General features: G+C 44.1%; 1 protein-coding gene across 2 annotated transcripts in view; it reads right to left on the minus strand.

The window, feature by feature from the left end:
* The window catches only part of LOC144668216 (NT-3 growth factor receptor-like), a 658117-nt gene that overhangs the window by 334108 nt on the left and 301220 nt on the right, over positions 1-22789 (minus strand). For both annotated transcript variants that reach the window (XM_078529980.1, XM_078529981.1), the window contains exons 4-6: positions 15251-15319; positions 13462-13616; positions 9102-9244 (exon numbers count right to left, since the gene is read on the minus strand). In XM_078529980.1, the coding sequence (XP_078386106.1) occupies positions 9102-9244; positions 13462-13616; positions 15251-15319 (367 nt within the window). The remainder of the gene's footprint in view (positions 1-9101; positions 9245-13461; positions 13617-15250; positions 15320-22789) is intronic.

Raw genomic sequence — 22789 nt, forward strand, 5'->3', positions numbered from 1 at the left:
TCATACGGACTCGAAACGTTAACTGTGTTCCTCTCCGCAGATGCTGTCAGACCTGCTGAGTTTTTCCAGCTATTTTTGTTTTTATCCCACAGTGTTGTTAGGGAAGGAATTCAAGGATTTTGACCCCTGTTGCAATGAAAGAATGGGATATATTTCCAAGTCAGGATGGTGTGCGACTTGGAGGGGAACATGCACCTGATTGTGTTCCCATGCGCCTGCTCTCCTTCTCCTTCTAGGTCGTCAAAGTCGCAGGTTTGGAAGGTGCTGTCAAATTGGCGCATTGGTACAGTGCATCTTGTATATGTTATGCACTGCTGCCACTGTGCACCAGTGATCGAGGGAGTGAATGTTGGGGTTACAATTCCACAAGTGTTACCTCTCACTAAAGCTCCACTCTGCTGACTATAACTGGAATATGGTTACGTAGACACTCACTGGAGTAAGTGTTTGAGGGCGTTGACTCTTGCTGAGATATTGTTCTGTAATCCAAACAATATATCTAGCTCAGTGGTAGCATTCTTGGCTTGGGGTCAGAAGGTTATACTTTCAAATACCATGGGCACAGAATCCAAGTTGCTGCCTCACTGCAATTCACGGAGAATGCTACATTGTTCAAAGTGCTGCCTCTCAGAGGAAATGTTAAAAATCGATGTCTGCATCCTCCTGCTCCAAGAGATTCCAGGACATGTTTACAAAGGTGAACAGGGGAATCCTTCCAATGTGTCCTGGAAAGATATGCATATCTCAGTCAGCTAAAATATTCATTCATTTGATATTTGTGGGACCTTGCTGTGTGAAAACTAAAGGATGCCCAACCGGGCTGCTTTGTCCTGGATGGTGTCAAGCTTCCTGAGTGTTGTGGGAGCTGCACTCATCCAGGCAAGTGAGGAGTATTCTATCACTCCTCAATCTACAATCCTGACTTGTGCCCTGTAGATGGTGGACAGGCTTTGGGGAGTCAGAAGGTGTGTTACTCATTGCAGGATTCCTAGCCTCTGACCTGCTCTTGTAGCCACAATATTTATATGGCTGGTCCAGTTCAGTTTCTGGTTAATGGTAGTCCCTTGGATGTTGATAGCGGGGGATTCAGTGATGGTAATGCCATTGAATGTCAAGGGGCAATGGTTAGACTCTCTCTTGTTGCAGATGGTCATTGCCTGGACTTCTGTGGAGCGAATGCCACTTTCCACTTGTCAGCCCAAGCCTAGATATTGTCCAGGTCTTGCTGCACTTTGACATGGACTGCTTCAGTATCTGAGGAGTCGTGAATGGTGCTGAACATTGTGCAATCATCAGCGAACATTCCCACTTCTGACGTTATGATGGAAGGGAGGTTGCTGATGAAGCAGCTGAAGATGGCTGGGCCGAGGACACTACCCTGAGGAACTCCTGCAGTGATGTCCTGGAGCTGAGATGATTGACCTCCAACAACCACAACCATCTTCCTTTGTGCTAGGTATGACTCCAACCAGCGGAGAGTTTTCCCCCTGATTCCCATTGACTCCAGTTTTGCTAGGGCTCCTTGATGCCACACTCGGTCAAATGCAGCCTTGATATCAAGGGCAGTCACTCTCACCTCACCTCGGGAGTTCAGCTCTTTTGTTCATGTTTGAACCAAGGCTGTGATGACTTCCGGAGCTGAGTGGCCCTGGCGGAACTCAAACTGGGCGTCAGTGAGCAGGTTACTGCTAAGTAAGTGTCGCTTGACAGCACTGTTGATGACCCCTTCATTTACTTTACTGGTGATCGAGAGTAGGCTGATGGGATGGTAATTGGCTGGGTTGGATTTGTCCTGCTTTTTGTGTACAGGACATATCTGGGCAATTTTCCACATAGCCTGGTAGATGCCAGTGTTGTAGCTGTACTCAAACAGCTTGGCTAGAGGTGCGGCAAGTTCTGGAGTACAAATCTTCAGTGCTATTGCCGGAATATTGTTAGGCCCATAGCCTTTGCAGTATCCAGTGCCTTCAGCCATTTCTTGATATCACGTGGAGTGAATTGAATTGGCTGAAGATTGCTGGGGACCTCTGGAGGATGCTGAGATGGATCATCCACTCGGCAACCCTGGCTGAAGATTGTAGCAAATGCGTCAGCCTTATCTTTTGCACTGATGTTCTAGGCTCCCCCATCGTTGAAGATAGCGATATTTGTGGAGCCTCCTCCTCCAGTGAGGTGTTTAATTGTCCACCGCCATTCACAACTGGATGTGGCAGGACTGCAGAGCTTAGATCTGATCCATTGGTTGTGGGATCGCTTATCTCTGCCTATCACTTGCTGCTTACGCTGTTTGGCATACAAGTAGTCCTATGTTGTAACTTCACTAGGTTGACATCTCATTTTTAGGTATGCCGGGTAGTGTTCCTGGAATGCCCTCTTGCACTCCTCTTTGAACCAGGTTTGACTCCCTGGCTTGATGGTAATGGTAGAGTGGGGGATATGTCGGGCATGAGGTTACAGATTGTGTTTGAGTACAATTCTGCTACTGCTGATGGCCCACAGTGCCTCATGGGTGCCCAGTCTTGAGTTGCTAGATCTGTTCGAAATCTGTCCCATTTAGCGTGGTGGCAGTGCCACACAACACGATGGAGGGTATCCTCAATGTTAAGACGGGACTTTGTCTCCACAACAACTGTGCGGTGGTCACTCCTACCGAAACTGTCATGGACAGATGCATCCGCGGCAGGCAGTTTGGTGTGGATGAGGTCAAGTATGTTTTTCCCTCTTGTTGGTCCTCCCATCGCCTGCTGCAGACTGTTTCCTTTAGGACCCGGCCAGCTCGGTCAGTAGTGGTGCTACCGAGCCACTCTTCATGATGGACATTGAACTCCCCCACCCAGAATACAATGTGCACCCTTGCCACCCTCAGTGATTCCTCCAAATGCTGTTCAACATGGAGGAACACTGATTCATCAGCTGAGGGATGGTGGTACATGATAATCAGCAGGAGGTTTCTTTCCCCATGTTTGACCTGATGCCATGAGACTTCATGGGGTCCAGAGTCGATGTTGAGGACTCTATTGCTGGGTCTCTATTGCTGGTGGGACAGGACATACCTAGGGATGGTGATGGTGGTGTCTTGGACATTATCTGTAAGATATGATTCCGTGAGATTGGCCCTTTATCTCAGGAATGATGTGCTGGCCCTGGAGAGGGTCCAGAGGAGGTTCACGAGAACGATCCCAGGAATGAAAGGCTTAACATATGAGGAACTTTTGAGGACTCTGGGTCTATACTCGATGGAGTTTAGAAGGAGGAGGAGGGATCTGATTGAAACTTACAGAATATTAAAGGCCTGGATAGAGTGGACGTGGGGAAGATGTTTCCATTAGTAGGAGAGACTAGGACCTGAGGGCACAGCCTCAGAGTAAAGGGAAGACCTTTTAGAACAGAGATGAGGAGAAACTTCTTTAGCAAGAGAGTGGTGAATCTATGGAATTCATTGCCACAGAAGGCTGTGGAGGCCAGGTCATTGAGCGTATTTAAGACCGAGATAGATAGGTTCTTGATTGGTAAGGGGATCAAAGGTTACGGGGAGAAGGTGAGAGAATGGGGTTGAGAAACTTATCAGCCATGATTGAATGGCAGAGCAGACTCGATGGGCTGAATGGCCTAATTTCTGCTCCTATGTCTTATGGTCTTATGACTATGTCAGGCAGTTACTTGGCTAGTCTGTGAGACAGATCACCCAATTTTGGCACAAGCCCCCAAATGTTAGTAAGGAGGACTTTGCAGGGTCGACAGGGCTGAGTTTTCCATTGTTGTTTCCAGAGCCTAGGTCGATGCCGGCTGGTCCATTTGATACAACTGGGTAGCTTGCTGGGCCATTTCAGAGGGCATTTAAAAGTCAACAACATTGCTGTGGGTCTGGAGTCACAAACCAGGTAAGGATGGCACATTTCCTTGTTAGTGAACAACAATTGACAATGGTTTCATTTTTACTGAATTCAAATTCCACCATTTGCTGTGGCAGGTCTCAAACCCGGGTCCCCAGAGCCTTACACTGTGTCTCTGGATTATTAGTCCAGTGACAATACCGCTACGCCATCGCCTCCCTTAATAATCGGCATTGAGCAGTGATATGGAACAGGAACATTGGCCCAATTACTCTTTTCCCATCTGCTAGCATTCAGAGCATTCATAGCTGACATCAGCTAATGGGACACTGACCGAGGTTAGGGGCGGTGCCCCAATACTCTGGATGCCCAAGTAACACGGTGAACTGTTCGATCACACACACTGTGGCATCAGGTACCCCAAGACTTCCTGTTAATATCACCCAGATCAGCGTGCCAGTCTGAAGTGAGAAGGGAGTCCAAATGCTGAATACTTAGCAACACAGTTTATGGAATTACTAAGCACCAAGCTCATTAATATCCTAACACACCTCCCTCCAGGCAGCACCAATAATCAAAACAAGAGCTGGCATCTGCAAATTTATTATACCATCACGTCGCAAATCATAAAATTGCCTCAATTTAATTCATTCTTGTTTTAAAGGTCAGGGTATGAGGACTACAATCACAGTGTGATTCTAAAGAGAAAGAGAGCGAATGATTAGTGACGACAACAGTATTCATCTTAATCCTACTGTCTGCTTTCCTGTGGTTCCTCCCTCCATCCCCCCCAACCCCATCCAGTGTAATCGCCGATGTTTGCTTCTGTTTATCACTTGTAACTAGTTAGCCTGTTACAATGCCTTTTGTCTGGCAGATACTGAGACTTCCCTCCCGCCTGCCCCCCACCACCTCACAAAGCTGCTGGATTCATTTCAAAGATTGAGGTCGCGTTCGATGATGAAAAGGAGCATCAGGCAAATTGTTTAGGGTTTTGCAAACCTTTTCTTGTTTTATTACATTCTCAGCGAGTTACTCCGAGCTGCAGTGACCAACGTTGCGTAGGCATTTTGCACACAGCCAGATTCCACAAACAGCAGAGAGATGAATAACCAGTTAAACAGGCTCAGGTGCTGTTGGTCAATGTTAACACGCTGGCACAGGAACATACCATTCAGCCCATCTGAATCGTGCTATTGTTTGCTCCCCATGAGCCCCCTATTCTAATCCCATCTTCCTGCTCAATGCCTTATAATTAATTAATATTCCTCTTTTTCCAGAAATGCGTTAGTCCATAGGTTTCAATGCCAGGGGGCAGGAGTTAAAAATGAGCAAGTTAGGGGTAAGAGGGAAGGCTTTTCACCCAATGGGTAGTCAAGTTGTGGGCTAAGTTGCCAGGAAAGATTTGGAAGTGGATGGCTTACATGATTTCAAGGAGCAATTAGGTGTTACCATTCAGAGGGAGGGTTGAGAGACCTGCTGAGAAAGCAGAAAAGTTGGACTGATTTGTAAGAAACGGGTATGCTAATTGCACTTTATGGAATGAAACAGCACAGAAGGAGGCCATTTGGCCCATCATGCCCGTGGCTCCACCACCAGTAATGGCTGCGCACTCACCGTGACTATAAGAGAGCAACAGGACAAAGGGACAGATCAGCCTGCTGAAAATATCAACAAGAATAACCTTTACAGAGCTGTTATTATTGTGAAAAATCAGATGAAAATTCATAAGCACCATTATCCTGTCAATCCTATTGAGTGATGACTTGTTAATATGGTGTAGGATATAAATTGAGACTCAGGGACCTCCTGTTGACAATGAGCCCGATTCAGTTAGATATTCAGAGCTTGTTTTTTTTAAAAACGGTCATGTCTGAGTTTTACCCAGTCATTTCACATGAAACACAGACGGTCTGTGAATAGATCGACTTGGAATTCAGTCGTGGCCGGACACTGTTTTGCATGCCTGACTAATTTGATTGAATTTTTTGAAGAGGTGACCAGGTGTGTAGATGAGGGCAATGCATTTGACGAAGTCTACTTGGGCTTCAGCAAGGCTTTTGATAAGGTCCCGTAAGGGAGACTGAAAACGAAGGTGAGTCCATGGGATCCAAGGCAATTTGATAAATTGGATCCAGAATTGGCTGAGTGGCAGGAAGCAGAGGGTTGATGGTCGAGGGGTGTTTTTGGGACTGGATGCCTGTGTCCAGTGGGGTTCCACAGGGATCGGTGTTGGGTCCCTTGCTGTTTGTGGTATATATAAACGACTTAGACTTGAGTGTAGGAGGATTGATCAGTAAGTTTGCAGATGACACTAAAATTGGTGGGGTGGTAAATAGCGAGGAGGATAACCTTAGATTACCGGAGGATATGGACGGGCTGGTCAGATGGGCTGATCAGTGGCAAATGGAATTTAATCCGGATAAGTGTGAGGTGATGCACTTGGGCAGGACAAACAAGGCACGGGAATACATGATGAATGGTAGGACCCTGGGAAGTACCGAGGATCAGAGGGACCTTGGTGTGCATGTCCACCGGTCCCTTAAGGTAGCAGGACAGGTAGATAAGGTGGTTAAGAAGGCATATGAGATACTTGCCTTTATTAGCTGAGGCATAGAATATAAGAGTAGAGAGGCTATGTTGGAACTGTATAAAATGCTGGTTAGGCCACAGCTAGAGTATTGCGTGCAGTTCTGGAATCCACATTATAGGAAGGATGTGATTGTACTAGAGAGAATGCAGAGGAGATTTACCAGGATGTTGCCTGGGCTGGAGAGTTTTAGTTATGAGGAGAGATTGGATAGACTGGGGTTATTTTCCCTGGAGCAGAGGAGATTGAGGGGAGACATGATTGAGATGTATAAAATTATGAGGGGCATAGATAGGGTAAGCAGGAAAGAACTTTTCCCCTTGGTGGAGGGATCAATAACCAGGGGGCATAGATTTAAGGTAAGGGGCAGGAGGTTTAGAGGGGATGTGAGGAAGAATTTTTTCACTCAGAGGGTGGTGGGAATCTGGAACTCACTGCCTGAAAGGGTGGTAGAGGCAGAAACCCTCATAACATTTAAGAAGTATTTGGATATGCACTTGCGATGCCATGGCATACAAGGCTATGGGCCTAGTGCTGGAAAATGGGATTAGAATAGTTAGGTGCTTGTTTGACCAGTGCATACTCGATGGGCCGAAGGGCCTTTTTCTGTGCTGTAGACCTCTATGACTCTATGACTCCAAGGAGGACAGGGGAAACTCTTTAAGGATGTCCTCATAGCATCCCTGAAGAGGTCAAACATCCCCACCGACTCTTGGAAGACCCTAGTTGGCTTGTGACAGACCAAAATGGAGAAGGCTTATTCAGGAAGGCAGCAAACACATCAAGACACTTCGTTGGGAATGTGCAGAGGTGAAGTCGAGACATCGGACGGAATACACAAACCTCCAACCAGCCCTTCAAGCATCACCTGCCCCATATGTAGTAGAGTCTTCAGATCACAAATTGAATTTATCAGCTATTTCAGAACTCATCGAACCAATTGGAAGCAAGTCATCATCAATCCCGAGGGACTGCCTAAGATGAAGAGACTCTGAATGTTGTGTGTGTATCTATATATACTATATAGGTTCATATATAGTTTATGAATATATATTACTTTACTTAGACTTATTTCCTCCATTCCTGTACACGACAATGGGCAGCAAAACTCCGCCGCTGACCCGGTCCATCGCAATCTCTTTCACTCTAGCGCAGGTGGTGTCCCACTCTTGTAGGTCCTCCATTAAGGTACACTGCCAGTTCTTCTTTGGCCACCCCCATTGCCTTCTTCCATCCGGTGGTGTCCGGGAGGTGAAGTACATGTCCTGCCAGCCTCTAGTCATCCCTCCATCACAGTGTCTCGCTGGCGCCTATTCCAGTCCTCTGTTGTACTTCTTCACTGGTGATGCTGTCTCTCCATGTGATGCCCAGGAGCTTACACTGGCAGCACTTGTGAAAGATGTTCAACTTACATGACAGCTTTGCTGTTCTCATGCATGGCTCATTGGCATAGATTGTGGTTGGTACCACTATGGACTAGAGTGGCAGCTTCATGGCTGCGTTGATGGTGTTAGCTGTCTGGACTGGTGGATAATATATACGAAAAATATGAATCATATAGATCAGAAAAACACCCTTGGATTTTTCAAAATATGCAAGTTGTTAAAACATTTCAAACAACAAAGTCACGACATCCTGCCTGTTACATTCAACAACAACTGATTTTGAGATGATTGATGGACAGATTTCAAACATGTGTTCCACTGAACATCCTTTACTCAGTTTGAGAATTCTTTCATTCGCCTGTGTCACCATAAGCTCCATTTCACTTTATAGGTAATGTGAATTTACACACTGGTCCTGATTTTCCATGAATCTGCTACAGCCCTAGGAATGCACAGGCAATAGGTGTCTAGATTAAGCATCCAACAGCTTTATTATTATATAGGGCAGCATTATTGCATAGAGTACTAAGGGGCTATGGAAGAGTCTTACTGCATTGGGCTTACTACACTTGATAATAACAGCACCCCTTGGCCTAATCAACAATAATGGCAACCCTCGAATACAGTGATCTTGACAACAGGGACCCTCAACAATGGTAACCCTTGACAACAGTTACCCTTAGTAACAGCATCCTTCCACAATTGCGTACGATAACACAAAACATTGACAACGCCCATATATCTTGACAGCAGTGACCTTGACAACGACAGCAACCACCGCTACCATCCTCCCACGCACAATCTACAAACAGAGCTACCGCAAGCAACTAGTAGCTCAGGTAACAACAGTCCTCAGCAACAGCATTTCTTCAAAATAACAGCACCGTGCTTTGCTAAGCTTAAAAGTCAGCAGGAGTGATGAAGTAGATAAGCTGATTTTCAGAGATGTGAAATGCTTGGAGAGCTTCATTGCACTGCATTTCAGATTTCTGGAGTAACTGATTGACTTCTGCCTCCCTCCCACATGCACAACGCAGATTCACTATTTCAAAGAAAAGCAAGGGAGCCCCTGTCCTGCTGGATTATTCTTTAACCAACATCACAATAACAGATGATCTAGTCATTATCCAGCTTTGTGGGAGATTGGCTTAAATTGCGGAGGGTTTGGCTGTTGCGTTTTGGACACTCCTGTAGTGACTACACCTTAGAGTACTTAATAGGCTGTAAAGTGCCTCGGGACATCCTACGGTCATGAAAGGTGCTATATAAATGCAAGCTCTTTCTTTCTCTTACCTGGTGGATGCCAATAGAGTGCACATGAGTGACGTTCCAATCGACATCAGGAAGCGGAGACCCTGATCCGTTACAGGTCACCACCGCGTCCTCTCCCGCCTTCACTGACAAGTTGCTGTGACTCACACTGATCTCCGGCAATTCTACACAGCAGGAGAAAAACCCATCAGTCTCACATCCGAATCTTACAGATCCAACAGACTTGTGTCTGCAATAGCGGAAAGGCCGAGAGAACAAAGACGAAAGCAGGAAGCGAGACCTATCAAAAAATTCCTGCTTTAACTGTGTCAGACTCTTGTGCCTGGGACAGAAACTGCTGGAGGCCATACAATAGGATCACTCCCTCATAATGTTCTAGACTAAAACCCGGGACTCACCAGGTTGGGATAATTGACAATAAAAAATAATTGGCAAAAGGCGTAAATGTGATGTGAGGAAATTTTTTTCACCCAGAGGGTGGTTGGAGTCTGGAACGAACTTCCTGAAAGGGTGGTGGAGGCAGGTTCGATCGAGGTATTCAAAAGGGAATTAGTCTGCTATCTGAAAAGAAAGACTGTGCAAGTTTACGGGGATAAGGCAGGGGAATGGGAACTAGGTGGAATGCTCTTTCAGAGAGCCAGTGCAGACTCGATGGGCCAAATGGCCTCCTTCTGCACTGGAAGGATTCTGTGAATCTGTGAGGTTAAAGGGATGGAACACCAACACAGTGCATGGATTGGATGGTGCATAGCCCAGAGTGCCAGTCATGAAAGAGGGATTCCAGGTTCCAAACGTGCTGAAATATCAATATCAAATGTATTGTTTGCATTAAAAAGTAGATCAGATTATCAAGCAGATATCAGCAGGACTGGCAGGTCAAAGATTAGGGGTGTTGGAAAAGAACCTGTATAGCAATAGTTTAATAAGGCGCATTCAGCATCAAGTAAGAAGGGACAACTTCTGCCCAGCAATCATATAACTTTACAGTACAGAAGGAGGCCATCTGGCTTGTCACACTCATACTGTCCCTCTAAGAGAGTCTCCAATTAGTCCCAGTCCATGTCCTTTCCCCATACCCCATATTTCTTTATTCTCAAATTCTTGTCCACTTCCTTTTAAAAGCTATTATCGATTTTGCTTCCTCCACTGTTCCTGCCAGAACATTCCATTTCTAAACAATCTAAGAACAGAAACCTGGGAGCAGGATTAGGCCTTACAGCCCCTCGAGCCTGGGGTCCACCATTCAAATAAGATTAGGGTTGATCTGATCTTGGCCTCAGCTCCACTTTCCTGCCTGCTCCCCATAAACGACATAAAAAAAGAGAAAAAATAATTCCTCCAGTCTTTCCTGTCAGTTTCCTGGTGAATTTAATGCCCTTTAGTTACCATCTCAGTGACAAGTAGAAACAATTTTTCCTGACTTGCTTTATCAAAGTCCTTCAAATTTTTCAAATCTCTATTAGAGTACCTCAGCCACAATGTCATCGTAATGGATCTCTTCATGCTCTCCATTACCTTGACAACCATCCAGAAGTAAGGCATGCAAATCTGGGTGCAATATTTTACCCACAGCCTTAAGCAATAATTAGTATAGGTTTAGCAAGCCCTCTTTGCTTTTGTACTCTACATTTTTTACGTAAAATATAGAAACCATATGCTTTTTTATACAAGAATAGTTCTATCGTTTTATTCTCCTAATTTCAAGATCTGTTTATCTGAACCATTAATTTCTCCATGCTTCCTTTTAAAGTTTTACCATTTAGCCCAGAAAGTGTAGCTAATTTCCCACTAATATCATTTATTTCTTTGAAGTATATAGCACAGGTGGCCATTTTGCCCATTGTTCCTGTACCAACTCCCTCAAAGAGCTATCATTTTGTCCTCAAAGGCAAATGTTTCCTTTTCATGTATTTATCCAGCTCCTTTTGAATTTACTGTTGAATTTGCTACTTACACTTTCATTAACTTTTGAAAAGTTCCACATGAAAGACTTTAATCTCTTTGGCTCAGTTGGCAGCACATTCACCTTGGAGTCAGTTGTTGTGGGATCAATCCTGTCCTGTATTTGCTGGTTTGTTGTATATTTTATATGTCTCTGAGCAATGCAGAGAAGACAAGTGTGCACCATTTACAAGAGTTTTAAAATATCTCTGCAATCACGAAATGTCTGCAATCATGTTTACAATTTAGCTTCTGTGGTGTCTGCTCTGAGTCCACATCCAGGCTTAACCAATCCAGCACAGTGAGCACAGATCAGTTACCAGACTCACATAATCAAACACAGAACAACTGAACACTGCAAACACACTCCAAAAATTTTCAGCACAAAATTCTAGGCTGGCACTCCAACTAGGGGAATTTCTCAGATGAGACGCTAAACCAAGGTCTTTCTTCTCAGGTGAGCGTAAAAGATCCCATGGCACTATTTCAAACAGTAGGCAAGTTACCCCGGCTGTCTTGGCCAATACTTATTCCTCGATCAACACCACTAATACAGATTACCTGGTCATTAACCACATTATGGGAGCTTGCTATGTGCAAATTGACAGGCATGTTTCCTGCATAACAGCAGTGACTAAAATTCAACAGCACTTTATTGGCTGTAAGGCACATCGGGGCATCTGAGGTTGCGGAAGGTGCTATATGAATGGAGGACTTTCTTTTTCTACTTAAACCTGAAGCCAAGGCAAACCAGGGTAGAACATAGGAGTGGATAAGGACTTCATTACACAATCAGAAACAAATATAATCTGTGAGAGGAGTGACACAAGACTGAGGAGAGATGTTGAGTACCAAAGCACACAGTCAGTGCTTAGACCCTTAGTGGTAGCCAATATTAATGTGATGCAAACAACATAAACAAAAGCAGAGAGCAGTGGGGACCATGCCTGCAGTTAAAGACTTGCAGAAGAATTTTGATCAGCTATGCAAATCAGTTATGCAGATACTGTCTGCATACACTTGTTAATTCAAAGTTGCTTAATTTGAATAATTCATTAATTCAAATTGAAAACTGTGGAAAAAAAATCCCCTGTGTGGTTTCCTTAAAAGAGTTTAATTTGAATTTGTGGATAATTTAATCCTTTTTCGAGTGAAAAATGAGTGGATTGTATTTAGGCCAGTTATATCAGCAGCATGGGCCCAATAACCATTGCCTCTTTATGGTGTTTCTTTTATGTTCTACGACTTCTCAGGGGTTTAGCTATATTTAGCCAATTAAAAATGCATAGGCTCTGATATTGCTCCTCACCCCCTTGTGCAAGGAAGTTGGTTGGATGTATGACATTTGAACTTGCTGGTATTTGTGGGTTTAACCCTGACACTGGAATTGGGCAGAAAGGCAGCCAGAAATAGCCAGCAGAAGATCTCCAATGAAAATCCAATGGGTCCTTGGGAGGAGGGGGCAGGGTTGCAGAGGAAGGCCATTTATCTTGTTAGACCTTCTTGTGATCTGAGGGGGCAGGGGGTGTGGGTCTTCTTTAATAACCCTTAACATGTGCACCAAACAGCTGTTCTGACAGAAAGATTGGGGCAGAAGAAACTGTGAGAATCTCAGTTTTGGCTCAGTTTGTAGCACTCTTGGCTCTGAGTCTGCAACTTGTGGTTTCAAATCTCACTTCAGAGATTTGAACACAAAAAACAAATTCTACACTGTCACTCCGGTGCCCCTTTACGGTCTTTATGGTGTTCGACGTAATGTCTTTTGAATGAGATGTTAAGCTGAGGTCCCATCTACTTAGCTGTAAGACAGCCATGGCACTTTTTCAAAGGAGAGGAGGAGGGTTATCCTTAATGTCAATGTTTATCCCTCAGTCAACATCATTAAAAGAAAAGATTACATAAGAACTTAAGAACTAGGAGCAGGAGTAGGCAATTCAGCCTCTCGAGCCTGCCCCGCCATTCATTACAATCATAGCTGATCTCATTTCGGCCTCAAGATTATCTAGTTATTACCAATTTGTTGTTTATGGGAGTTTTCTGTCTGTGAATTGGTTTCTGCATTTCTCACATTACAACAGTGACTACACTGTACGGCTGTAAAACAGTTTGAGATTTCCTGAGATTATGAAAGGTGCTATATAAATGCAATTTCTTTATTTTCATCCTCTTACAATGTCTATTGGCAGGAACTGGTGCTCCCTCCCCAGGACAATGTAAAGAAGGTGGCAATCTGCTTTAACTCCCCTTTCCTCTCTCTTAATGCACCTAAAGTGCATTGGAGAGCAAGATCGGGTGCCCAAGAGTACATTGGAATCTACCGCACAGAATTTAGTTCAGGCATTTACCAAAAACTAGTCCTGCCCCATTAATATTTCTTGAAATATTTTCTGCCCTCTCTGTTCAGGAATAATTTTCTCTGCCGTGTCTGAATGATACTTACCGCATTGTGTGATGTTCATGTGGGAGAGGAGGATGTTGGAACTTTCTGTCTTACAGTATAGCTGCTGTCGCTCCAGCTGTGCTGCCCCTGCCTCCTGCCACAGCTGGATCCAGCGGATTTCACAGCTGCAGTTGAAAAGGTTTCCAACCAGAATACTGGAAAGCCACAAAAGAGAACCAAGTGTTAGTTCAGAGAAATGAATCTTCAAGGTAAATCACATTGTCATCTCTGTTTCAGCATACAAGCTTCATGGAGTAGGGCTCCCATGGACTCAAAGGAGGGCCAAGAGGGTTTGACTAGCAACTTTCTTTCATACCTCCATTGAGGGTGACGTGATTGTCAACCACCCTCAGCTCACAGTGGGTGCAATCAGTCCCTGAACCAGGCTCTGCACACATACAGCTGAGATTAGTGACCTTGTGGTGAGGGGTTATATGGGAGGAACAATGGAGTGAATCTGCATCACGTCAGCCTATAATGTTGGTTGTTCTAATAATTTACACACAGCTAAAATTTCCTGCAGACGGTGACTGAAATACGTTAATGGTAAACTCACCAGTCATGCTATACACATAAAAGGGCATTCTGTACCATGCCCACCTGCAACCTCTTTACAATAGAATTGTAACTTCACCAGCAACCAAATTATTTACTGAGGTCCAAACGGCATGTGCTGCAGGTTGGTTAATCACTAGAGGTTAGGTGTAGTGGGCAATGGACCCAATAGCATCCAACAGCTAGTGAGCGCACAACTAATGGGGCCCAGAAGATTTTGGCAGCGGAATGAGCAACCACTAGACACCAAGAAGCACAGACTGTGTAACCACTGGGGGCCCGGGGAAGTGTGCAACAGGTTGGAAGACCAGAACTGATCGTACCTGAATAACCTCCACATTCAGGATGTGGATGAAATAAGTACAAACACTGAGTTAGTGCAATTGGGCTGTTTCCAGCTCGCCCACTGCTGTTGTATCCCCTTAAATAAATGGGTACTGCCAGGGTTTCATGCGGTCTTTGTTGGGGAAAGAGCTTGCAAGCATCCAAAGGTCACGAACAGAAGGAGCGGAACTTCTGGGAGTTCCTATATCCCTGGCCTCTCAGAGACCTAGCACATTGTCAAGGGCCAGAACACCTAAAAAGAAGTGGAAAACTTGACTCTTCCATTGGGTTGTGGAGTGCTAAGCTCTTTAAAAAGAATTTTTACAACAACCACCGACCGCCTCCTCCCTTACCTACTGATCTCAGCAATTGAGGTGGTACATTTGGCCTGAATAGGCCTGGGCTTGGGAGTATGATAATACCAGCCCGGTGCCCGCTCCTCCAGTTATTCCCATGGGAAGACATATGAGTAGGAACCTCATGAGAGCTGTGCTAGGGTAGCCTGGATTTCAGACCACCCTCTTCCATAGTCATATAGCCTGTGTATGTTCACACTTAAGGATGGCTACTCGACCAAGGAACCAGAGGGTTCCTGGTATCTGTACCCTGGAATTGTATTCTAATAAGAGCCAGAACCTCCAGGAAGTGAGGGTAGAACTCTGGCAGAGAATGGAAAAGGAGTGGTGGCCAGCACAAAGCAGGGCTCCTGTCCCTCACAGTTTCATTCTGTATTACATAATTAAAAGAGCAGCACTGCAGCAGTCAATCGGAGTGAGGCAAAGATGTCTGGATCACTGGAATAGACAACAGCCCTACAATGCACCAGAAGACTTTGCACCTCAGGGCTGGGAAGAGGGAAACAGAACTTGTAACTGAGGTTGTAACACAACACCAAATGCATTGTACTTACAGCTGGGCCAGTCGAAGTGTCCTAAAGGGCTGCCAGGATAGGCTGGTGAGATGATTACCCGAGAGGTTACTGCAAATTCAAGAGGAAAGGAAATGTATTATTAATTACTTTCACTGGAACGTGCTTGATGCTTTCATGTCAGAAACCTCGCTGTATTCAGAGCTACATGAAGATTAAACACAAGTGCCCATATTAACACTGTGACCAGAGAGTGGGAGCTTGCTGCATTCAACCAGCTCAATAATCCCGATAGGAGAGTGCACACATAATCAGAAATGTTACCCTGCCCCTCACGAAAGCTGTCCACACATCTCCCCAAGGCCAGTGTTACAGAGGATGCTGAATCTTTGCATTCATTTCCTTTCAGTTTTGTAAATGAGAAAATGCCAAGCCAGGCAGGCATGGGGAGCAGTAAGGTTGAGCAAGCTCGAGGGCACTCTGCTCAGGAGATTAAGTGCGTCCTCTGATTGAAGTGCGTCAATTAGGGGTTTGAGAATCAAAGAGAGAGCCTCTCCCGTGATTGACGTTAACAAATATTCAACATTAAAAACAGCCACCTTTTCTAATTGTAACTCAAGTCAGTGAAGTGCCAATGGATGAATCATCACTTCACCCAAGATCGAGCTGCAAAGAATGGACTGTGTACACGGGGAGATTGGGCAGCAGAGTACATTGTGAGTGGACAGCTTTCTGACACAGGCATGCAGTAAACTCCAGAGCAAAGGACCCCATCTCCATGGAATTATTACACAAGCACTTCTCCCCACATCCCTCTTGGCCACAGTCTGCGAGGGAGCATAATACAGCTGCACACTGCTGCTCAATCTGCCAATATGTTTTTAGAAGCAGCGGCCACAGTGGGAACCACATCAACCACACAGCAGCTCAGGCAACATCTGAAAGGGACCGAGGGGATCACTTTTCAAGTGGGACCCTTCATTAGAATGGATCAAATCAAGTTGAAGGGTCCCTAACAACTATTCTTTTTATGAAGCTGCCAAGTCGGTTGAGTACTTCCAGCATTTTCCAGACCAGGCAAGACTTTGTTGTTTTGTGTTAGCAGAGTCTATGCAAAGAGTCAGTTTCTTTATTGTTTTGAGGGGATCTGCACTTGGTGATAAAGTGTTTGGGAAACATCACTTCACAGGAACTCTTTTGGGACGGATCAAAAAACAATTGAGGTTCAAGTAGAGGGAGTCACTTCAAAACACAGCTCGCATCACCTCAGAAGCAAACAGTTATCTGTTTTTTAAGTTCTGTTGTTTCTATTGTCAGGGCACAATTACTGTACACGTGACTGATGTTCCCAGTACCTCCAGCAGGGATTGCTGATCCCAGCTCTGAGCTCCCGGCATTCATCTGTGTCTGTGCTTCAATCATATGGACAATAATTTTTAATTCAAATAGAATTAAAATTCTCTTTGTTTAAAGAAAATGTTTCCTCACTACAGAACATTATCCTCTACAGGAGATTCACAAACCAGTGCCCTCTATTGCCCTACCTTGAGACACCGCCCTCTACAGTATACCCACAGAACAGCACTCTCTACTGCCCCACCCAGGAACAGCTCCATCTACTGTACAACTAAAGAAAAGCACCCTCCACTTCACCCACAAATGAAGCTCTTTTACTGCCCCATCAACAGACCAAAAGTTTCCCCTACTGTACGCCCACAGAACAAAACAAAGCAGTTGGGCTAGAGTATTTTCAGGTGGGACATAATGGGTAAGTGGACAATATTGGCGAAGAACAGAATGTAATACCTTTAGAGATCAGATTTTAAAATGGATTGTTACATTAATGGACGTTCTATAGGCCCCCTAATTGTGAAAGGGAAGTGGAAGACAACAGATCAGGGAGATGAGTAGGAATAACAGAATTACTGTTTGATGAGATTTTAATGATACATTCATTGACTGAGACAGGAAGTGAGTTAATCGAGAAAGGCAAATGGAATTCTTAAAATGTCTGTGGAAGTTTTTCTTCACTGAGCAAGTTCTGACATCAAAAAGAGGAGCAATGGTACTAGATCCTGTAAGGAGGAATGAGTTAGAGTACAGAAACCAATTATATGTGGGTGCAATCAGAAGGTCTATAGCGAAGGGGTTAAAATTAGTACAAAAAACAAGGGAACTAGATTGGAAAAGTGCAATCCCTAGGAACTCAGTGGTCAGCCAGCTAACGTAAGTTGCAAAGAGAAATTGGCACAAGGACTATGCAGCAACCATGAGATTTTATCGAAAAGGAGATTACAAAATTGCGGAATGAGTATATACCTTAAAAATGAGGCAACTTCATTCTTCAGGCTGATGTGGATAAATAATGATGCTGGAGTCCAACTAAAATTGATGAAAAGGGCATATGTGGTGCATAGATAAGATAAAAATAATAAATATAAGCGAGAATACAAGAAAATGAGGCAAGAGGTTGAGAAAGAGATAAGGAAAGCAAGGAGTGAGTACGAGGAGAGAATCTTAAAAAGAACTATAAAAGATCAGCAAGAAGAGAATTGGTAAACATGGAGGTGGAACCCGGGAGAGGAGAGGATAGTGAGTTAGCAGAAGATGTGGAATATCTTACACCAGCGTTCACAAAAATAAGGATACTAGGGAAAAGGTCTTAAAGTGGTTAAAAGCAGAATAAGACACCTTTTTTTTTATATGTTCATTCTTGAGATATGAGTCTTATTGGCAAGGCCAGAAATTACAGCCCATCCCTAATTTCCCTTCTTGAACTCCTGCAGTCTGTGATGTGTACATACACTCACACTACACACTTTAATACATCTAAAGGAAAGTATTGGAGAAGATAGTTAAGCTAAATGACGACAACGTGCCTGACCCTGAAGGTATATATCCAATAAATCCTGAGAGGAATGCAGGAAGAAATATATTATTTTTCAGGGCTCTATTGAGTGTGCCTCTGGGCTGGAGGACCAGAGAAAGACCTTTTTCAAAAGGGAAAAGCCAATTCAAGTAATTACAAGCCAATTAGTTTAATATTTGTAACAGAGAAAAGTTTGGAATCTTCAATTAAATTTGAAATTACTAGATAGAAATAATGCAGATGAAGAAAACAGATTAGAAGCCCAATTTACTTGAAGATATGGTGAGTGGGAGACATGCAGTAGATGTGTTACACGTGGACATTCAGAGAAATGTTGACAAGGTGCCACACAGAAGTCCACTTGAGAAGGTGAAGGGGTCCAGAATTCAGGAAGGGCAGCAAATTGGATTAAGAACTGGTTAGAAGGAATGGTACAAAGAGCAGGGTACATGGACAATTTCTGAGAGTGGTTAGTAGTGTCTCACTGGGCCCTGTATTGGCACTACTTCTGTTCCATGTTGACATTGGCGATTGTTATATAGAGCGAAAGGGTGTGATGTCCAAAGTTGCAGCTGATAGTAGAGTAGGAGACGCAGTAAGTCAACTGGAGGACCAAGCGAAACTGCTAGAGGATTATGATAGGATGAATAGGAATTCAATGTCCATACATGTGTGAGGTGGTACATTTTGGTTAAAAGAAAAAGTAATAAATATACCTTAAATCACTGAAACCTGGGTGATGTGAAAAAGCAGAAGGACGTGTGGTTCAGGTTCCCAACACACTTAAAGCAGCACCTCAAGTGGAGAAGGAAATCTAATTAAAAGCTAATGGAATGCTAATTCATGGCAAAATACATGGAATATAATAAATCCTGATACAATGTTTAAATCTATATAAGAAAGACCATATTTGGAGTGCACCGCTCAGATTGGGACTCAGTTTATGGGATGAATGTTCAAACAATAGCAAGGGTACAACACAGATTCACCAGGGTGCTGTACGGTATGAGGGAAAGCATATGTTGGAAAAATTGGAATTGCTTTTGTTAGATTACTGAGTGATTTATTGAGGTGTTAAAATTTTGAAGGAATGGGAGGGTGGATGGAAACTAACTTTTTCCAGCTGGTCCTAGAATGAGGGGACATAGATATAAGATTAAGTGAAAGAGTTTCATTTTTATTCATTTATTCATTTTTTTATCACCCCTTTTTATCCCATTTTCTATCCTTTTCCCCCCAACACTTCCCCCTCCCCCCACCCACCCCCAAAAGGGCCATTTGTTACTTGTTCCATGTTGTTCTTTCACAGAGTGCTGACCCTTGTTCTGCTATATTCACATTCTGCTTTCTTACCTTTACACCACTATCAGCACCTTCTTTAGCCCTTACCAATACCATTAACACCCCTTTGTCCTTTTGTCCATGACATCTTTGTCAATCCCTCCTTTGCCCCCACCTATCACTGGCCTTCCATCCAGCATCACCTGCTCCGCCAACCCCCACTTAAACGGTATAAATTTCAGCACATTTCTACTTCTCTCTGAGCTCTGAAGAAGCATAATGTGGGCTCAAAATGTTAACTCTGTTTCTCTCTCCACAGGTGCTGCCAGACCTGCTGAGTTTTTCTAGCATTTTCTGTTTCTGTTTCAGATTTCCAGCATCCGCAGTATTTTGCTTTTGTCAGGTCATTGTCACGTTGCTGTTTGTGGGAGCTTGCTGTGTGCAAATTGGCTGCTGTGTTTCCTACATTAGAACACTTCAGCAAACAGCACCACAGAACATTAGGCTGAATCTTCCAAGGAGCGGCAATCACTGACGGATTACCCACTCCGCTTCTTTTTTATTTACCACATCGGAGCTCTGCATATCTTGCCCGCACTTCCAAACCTCTTCAGAAATGTGGAGTGTGCCTGTTCTGGGAGTCCTTCATAGTGCAGCATCATCAGGTGAAGCAAACCATGCCCCACTTTTACAGCACTAGCTGCTGTTTTTTGGTAAGTACTCACGTTCATTCACTAACGGTGAAACGCCTTGGGACATTTAAATAGCTTTTCGCTGTGTTAGTCAATGAGTGTGAATGAGTTAAGTAGGTAGGGTGGCAGCGGGGGGTGGGGGAGGGGGTGTTGGAGGGTCAGGGGAGAATTTGGGGGAGGAGTCGGAGGGTCGGGAGGTGCAGGATTCAGAATGGAGGAGTCAAAGGTTCGGAGGCAGGGGTGCGATCAAGGAGTGGATCAGGAGTCAGATATGTTTTTTCCCTGTCTAACATTTCCTGGATAACTATTCTGATAAGGGTACCTCCAGGATACGACCATCCTGAGACCACAAGATCTGGACGATTATCTCCATTGCCCCACCCACGTTACACAAACTAACGGACACTTCCCATCCCCCACTGACTACCTGCAGAGCATTGCTCACTGCTGCCCTAGCAGAGAATAACACCATCCATTGCAATGGAATAGAACTCTGTACTGTCCCAACCACAGAATAACTTGGATGAGGTACCTGATTACCAAACTTGCCATAGTCCATTTACTTGGTCCCAAATGTCAATCTCAGGTATCTTGTGCTCAGCCACAATCTTCAGACGCATATATCATCCCACCATAAAGCATCCTAATCACTAGCTCACTAATTGGCTGTTACCAACTGACAACCATGGGTTTGAGCCTTTGATATGTGGGCAGGACATACCAGGAATTACTTACGCCTGACACAGTACACAGCAAAACCTGCCTGTGAAATGCGAGAGCACATTACCATCACCCTCATCACTGCTGCATGTAGTTTAATGATTATTCCATCAGTTGGAAGCGCACAGCTACAGGTACAACTGCCCCACTAGCACTCGATCGTGGGCAGCATCAATCTCTGGATCTAGGAGCACGTGTTCTCTTGTTTAACCTCCTGATAACAATTGTTTTCCTGAGTCTCAGACTTTCATCTGTTTCTAAATTGATAATATCTCATTGATAATAATTATCTAATTGATAATAATTCATCATGGTGGATACAGCAGTCTGTCACAACTCACAATCACCTTAACCTTGTTTTAAATGTCCAAATCCTGTGCTGGACATGAAGTATACTTATCAATTTTTTCCATTCATGCGATGTGAGCACTGCTGGCAGGGTCAGCGTTTATTGTCCAAATCTAATTATCCTCAAGAAGATGGTGGTATGCTGCAACTTAGCTACTGTAATAAGCTTGGTGTACTGGACAGGTTTCTTACTTGAAACAGGTAACTTTATTTACAGAGCTCCTGTAGAAGCTATATGCTTGAACCAGGTCCACGACAAGAAAGCTCCACCCCTAAGATTACCCGTGCTTCAGGCTGATTCGTCTGTACAATCACGTGACCGCTAAAAGCAGCAGAAAAGGTTTTAAGCCACAATCACTACATTCCTACTCCTTTAATTTTTTTTACATTCCCTCTTTACAAGAATATTTTAATCCACAACATTTACATGTATACACAGGTCAAGCAATTATAGATTAAGTCTCTGAGGTGGTTTTCTAATTCAGTTAGAGTGATGTAGCTCTAGGATTTGAGATTCTCCCACTGGATTGACATGATCAGGAACTGCAGCATCAGGGACATCCTTAGAAAGTGGCAGTTCAGGATTAGACAATTCAACAGAGACATCAGGAATGTCTATTCTAAGTCGATCTGGCACCTCAGGGATTAAAAGTTCGACATCAATTACAGGTGGAATAGCTGGTTGTTGGGATGCCTCTCTACTCCTTAGATGATCTGCATGTTTTTGAACAATCCAGTCTTCCACCTCCACTTGGAATGACAAGGGTCCAGTTTCAGAGACAATTATAACTAGGAACCCAACTAGGACCATTTCCAAAATTTCGCACGAAAACTCTCTCTCCCACAGTAAATCTTCGAGCTTTGCTATGAATATCATGATTCACTTCCTGACCACTCTGGTTCTTCTCTACCTTCCCCTCTAAGTTTGGAAACACCAGGCTTAAACTTGTATGAGGGCGGCGTTTCATTAGTGATTCAGACGGTGTTGAACCCGTTGTTGCATGAGGAATCAGACGAAAATTGAGAAGAAAATTCAAGTTTCTAACGTTCCTTCGGATAACTTCTTCATTCCTGATTTGAAAGTTTGCACTGCTCTTTCTACTAACGCATTGGATGTGGCATGACATGGTGCTGTTTTAATGTGTTTAATTCCATTTAAGCTCATGAATCTCTGAAATTCTGCTCAATATTTACTGCACCACAACTAACCAGCATGCCAGTACAGAATAAATCCCTTCCTTAGAATTGTAAACCAAATTTTCTACTTGCTAATTTTCTAAATGATTTCAGCTGAGTTAGAGTCCCAGACAGGTGTGAGATGTGACTCACTGAGCAAACACAAGGTGACGGAAATGAAAGCAGAGGTCAGAGGCGGGACATTGGGTTTCAAGACTGTCCATTTATCAATCTGGCTCTGTTCCTCAGACAGATGGATGCGAGTCTCCTCTCCCTCTTATAAAAATGACTGGTACAGTCCCTCTATCCTTTTAACTACAGCACCTGGGCTTCAGTCCAACAGAGACAGATGCAGTGAAAACCTCCTCTCTCTGTGGAGGGATGTAGTTGGCCTCAGGGATCTTGGCTGCGATCCAGTACATCCACAGGATGAAACGCTCATCTCTCTGACACCTGGGGAGGGTGCCAAGGGGAAATGGGTTCGGGTTGCCTCAG

The sequence above is a fragment of the Cetorhinus maximus genome, chromosome 26 (genome assembly GCF_964194155.1).
Source record: "Cetorhinus maximus chromosome 26, sCetMax3.hap1.1, whole genome shotgun sequence".
In the NCBI taxonomy this organism is placed as follows: domain Eukaryota; kingdom Metazoa; phylum Chordata; class Chondrichthyes; order Lamniformes; family Cetorhinidae; genus Cetorhinus; species Cetorhinus maximus.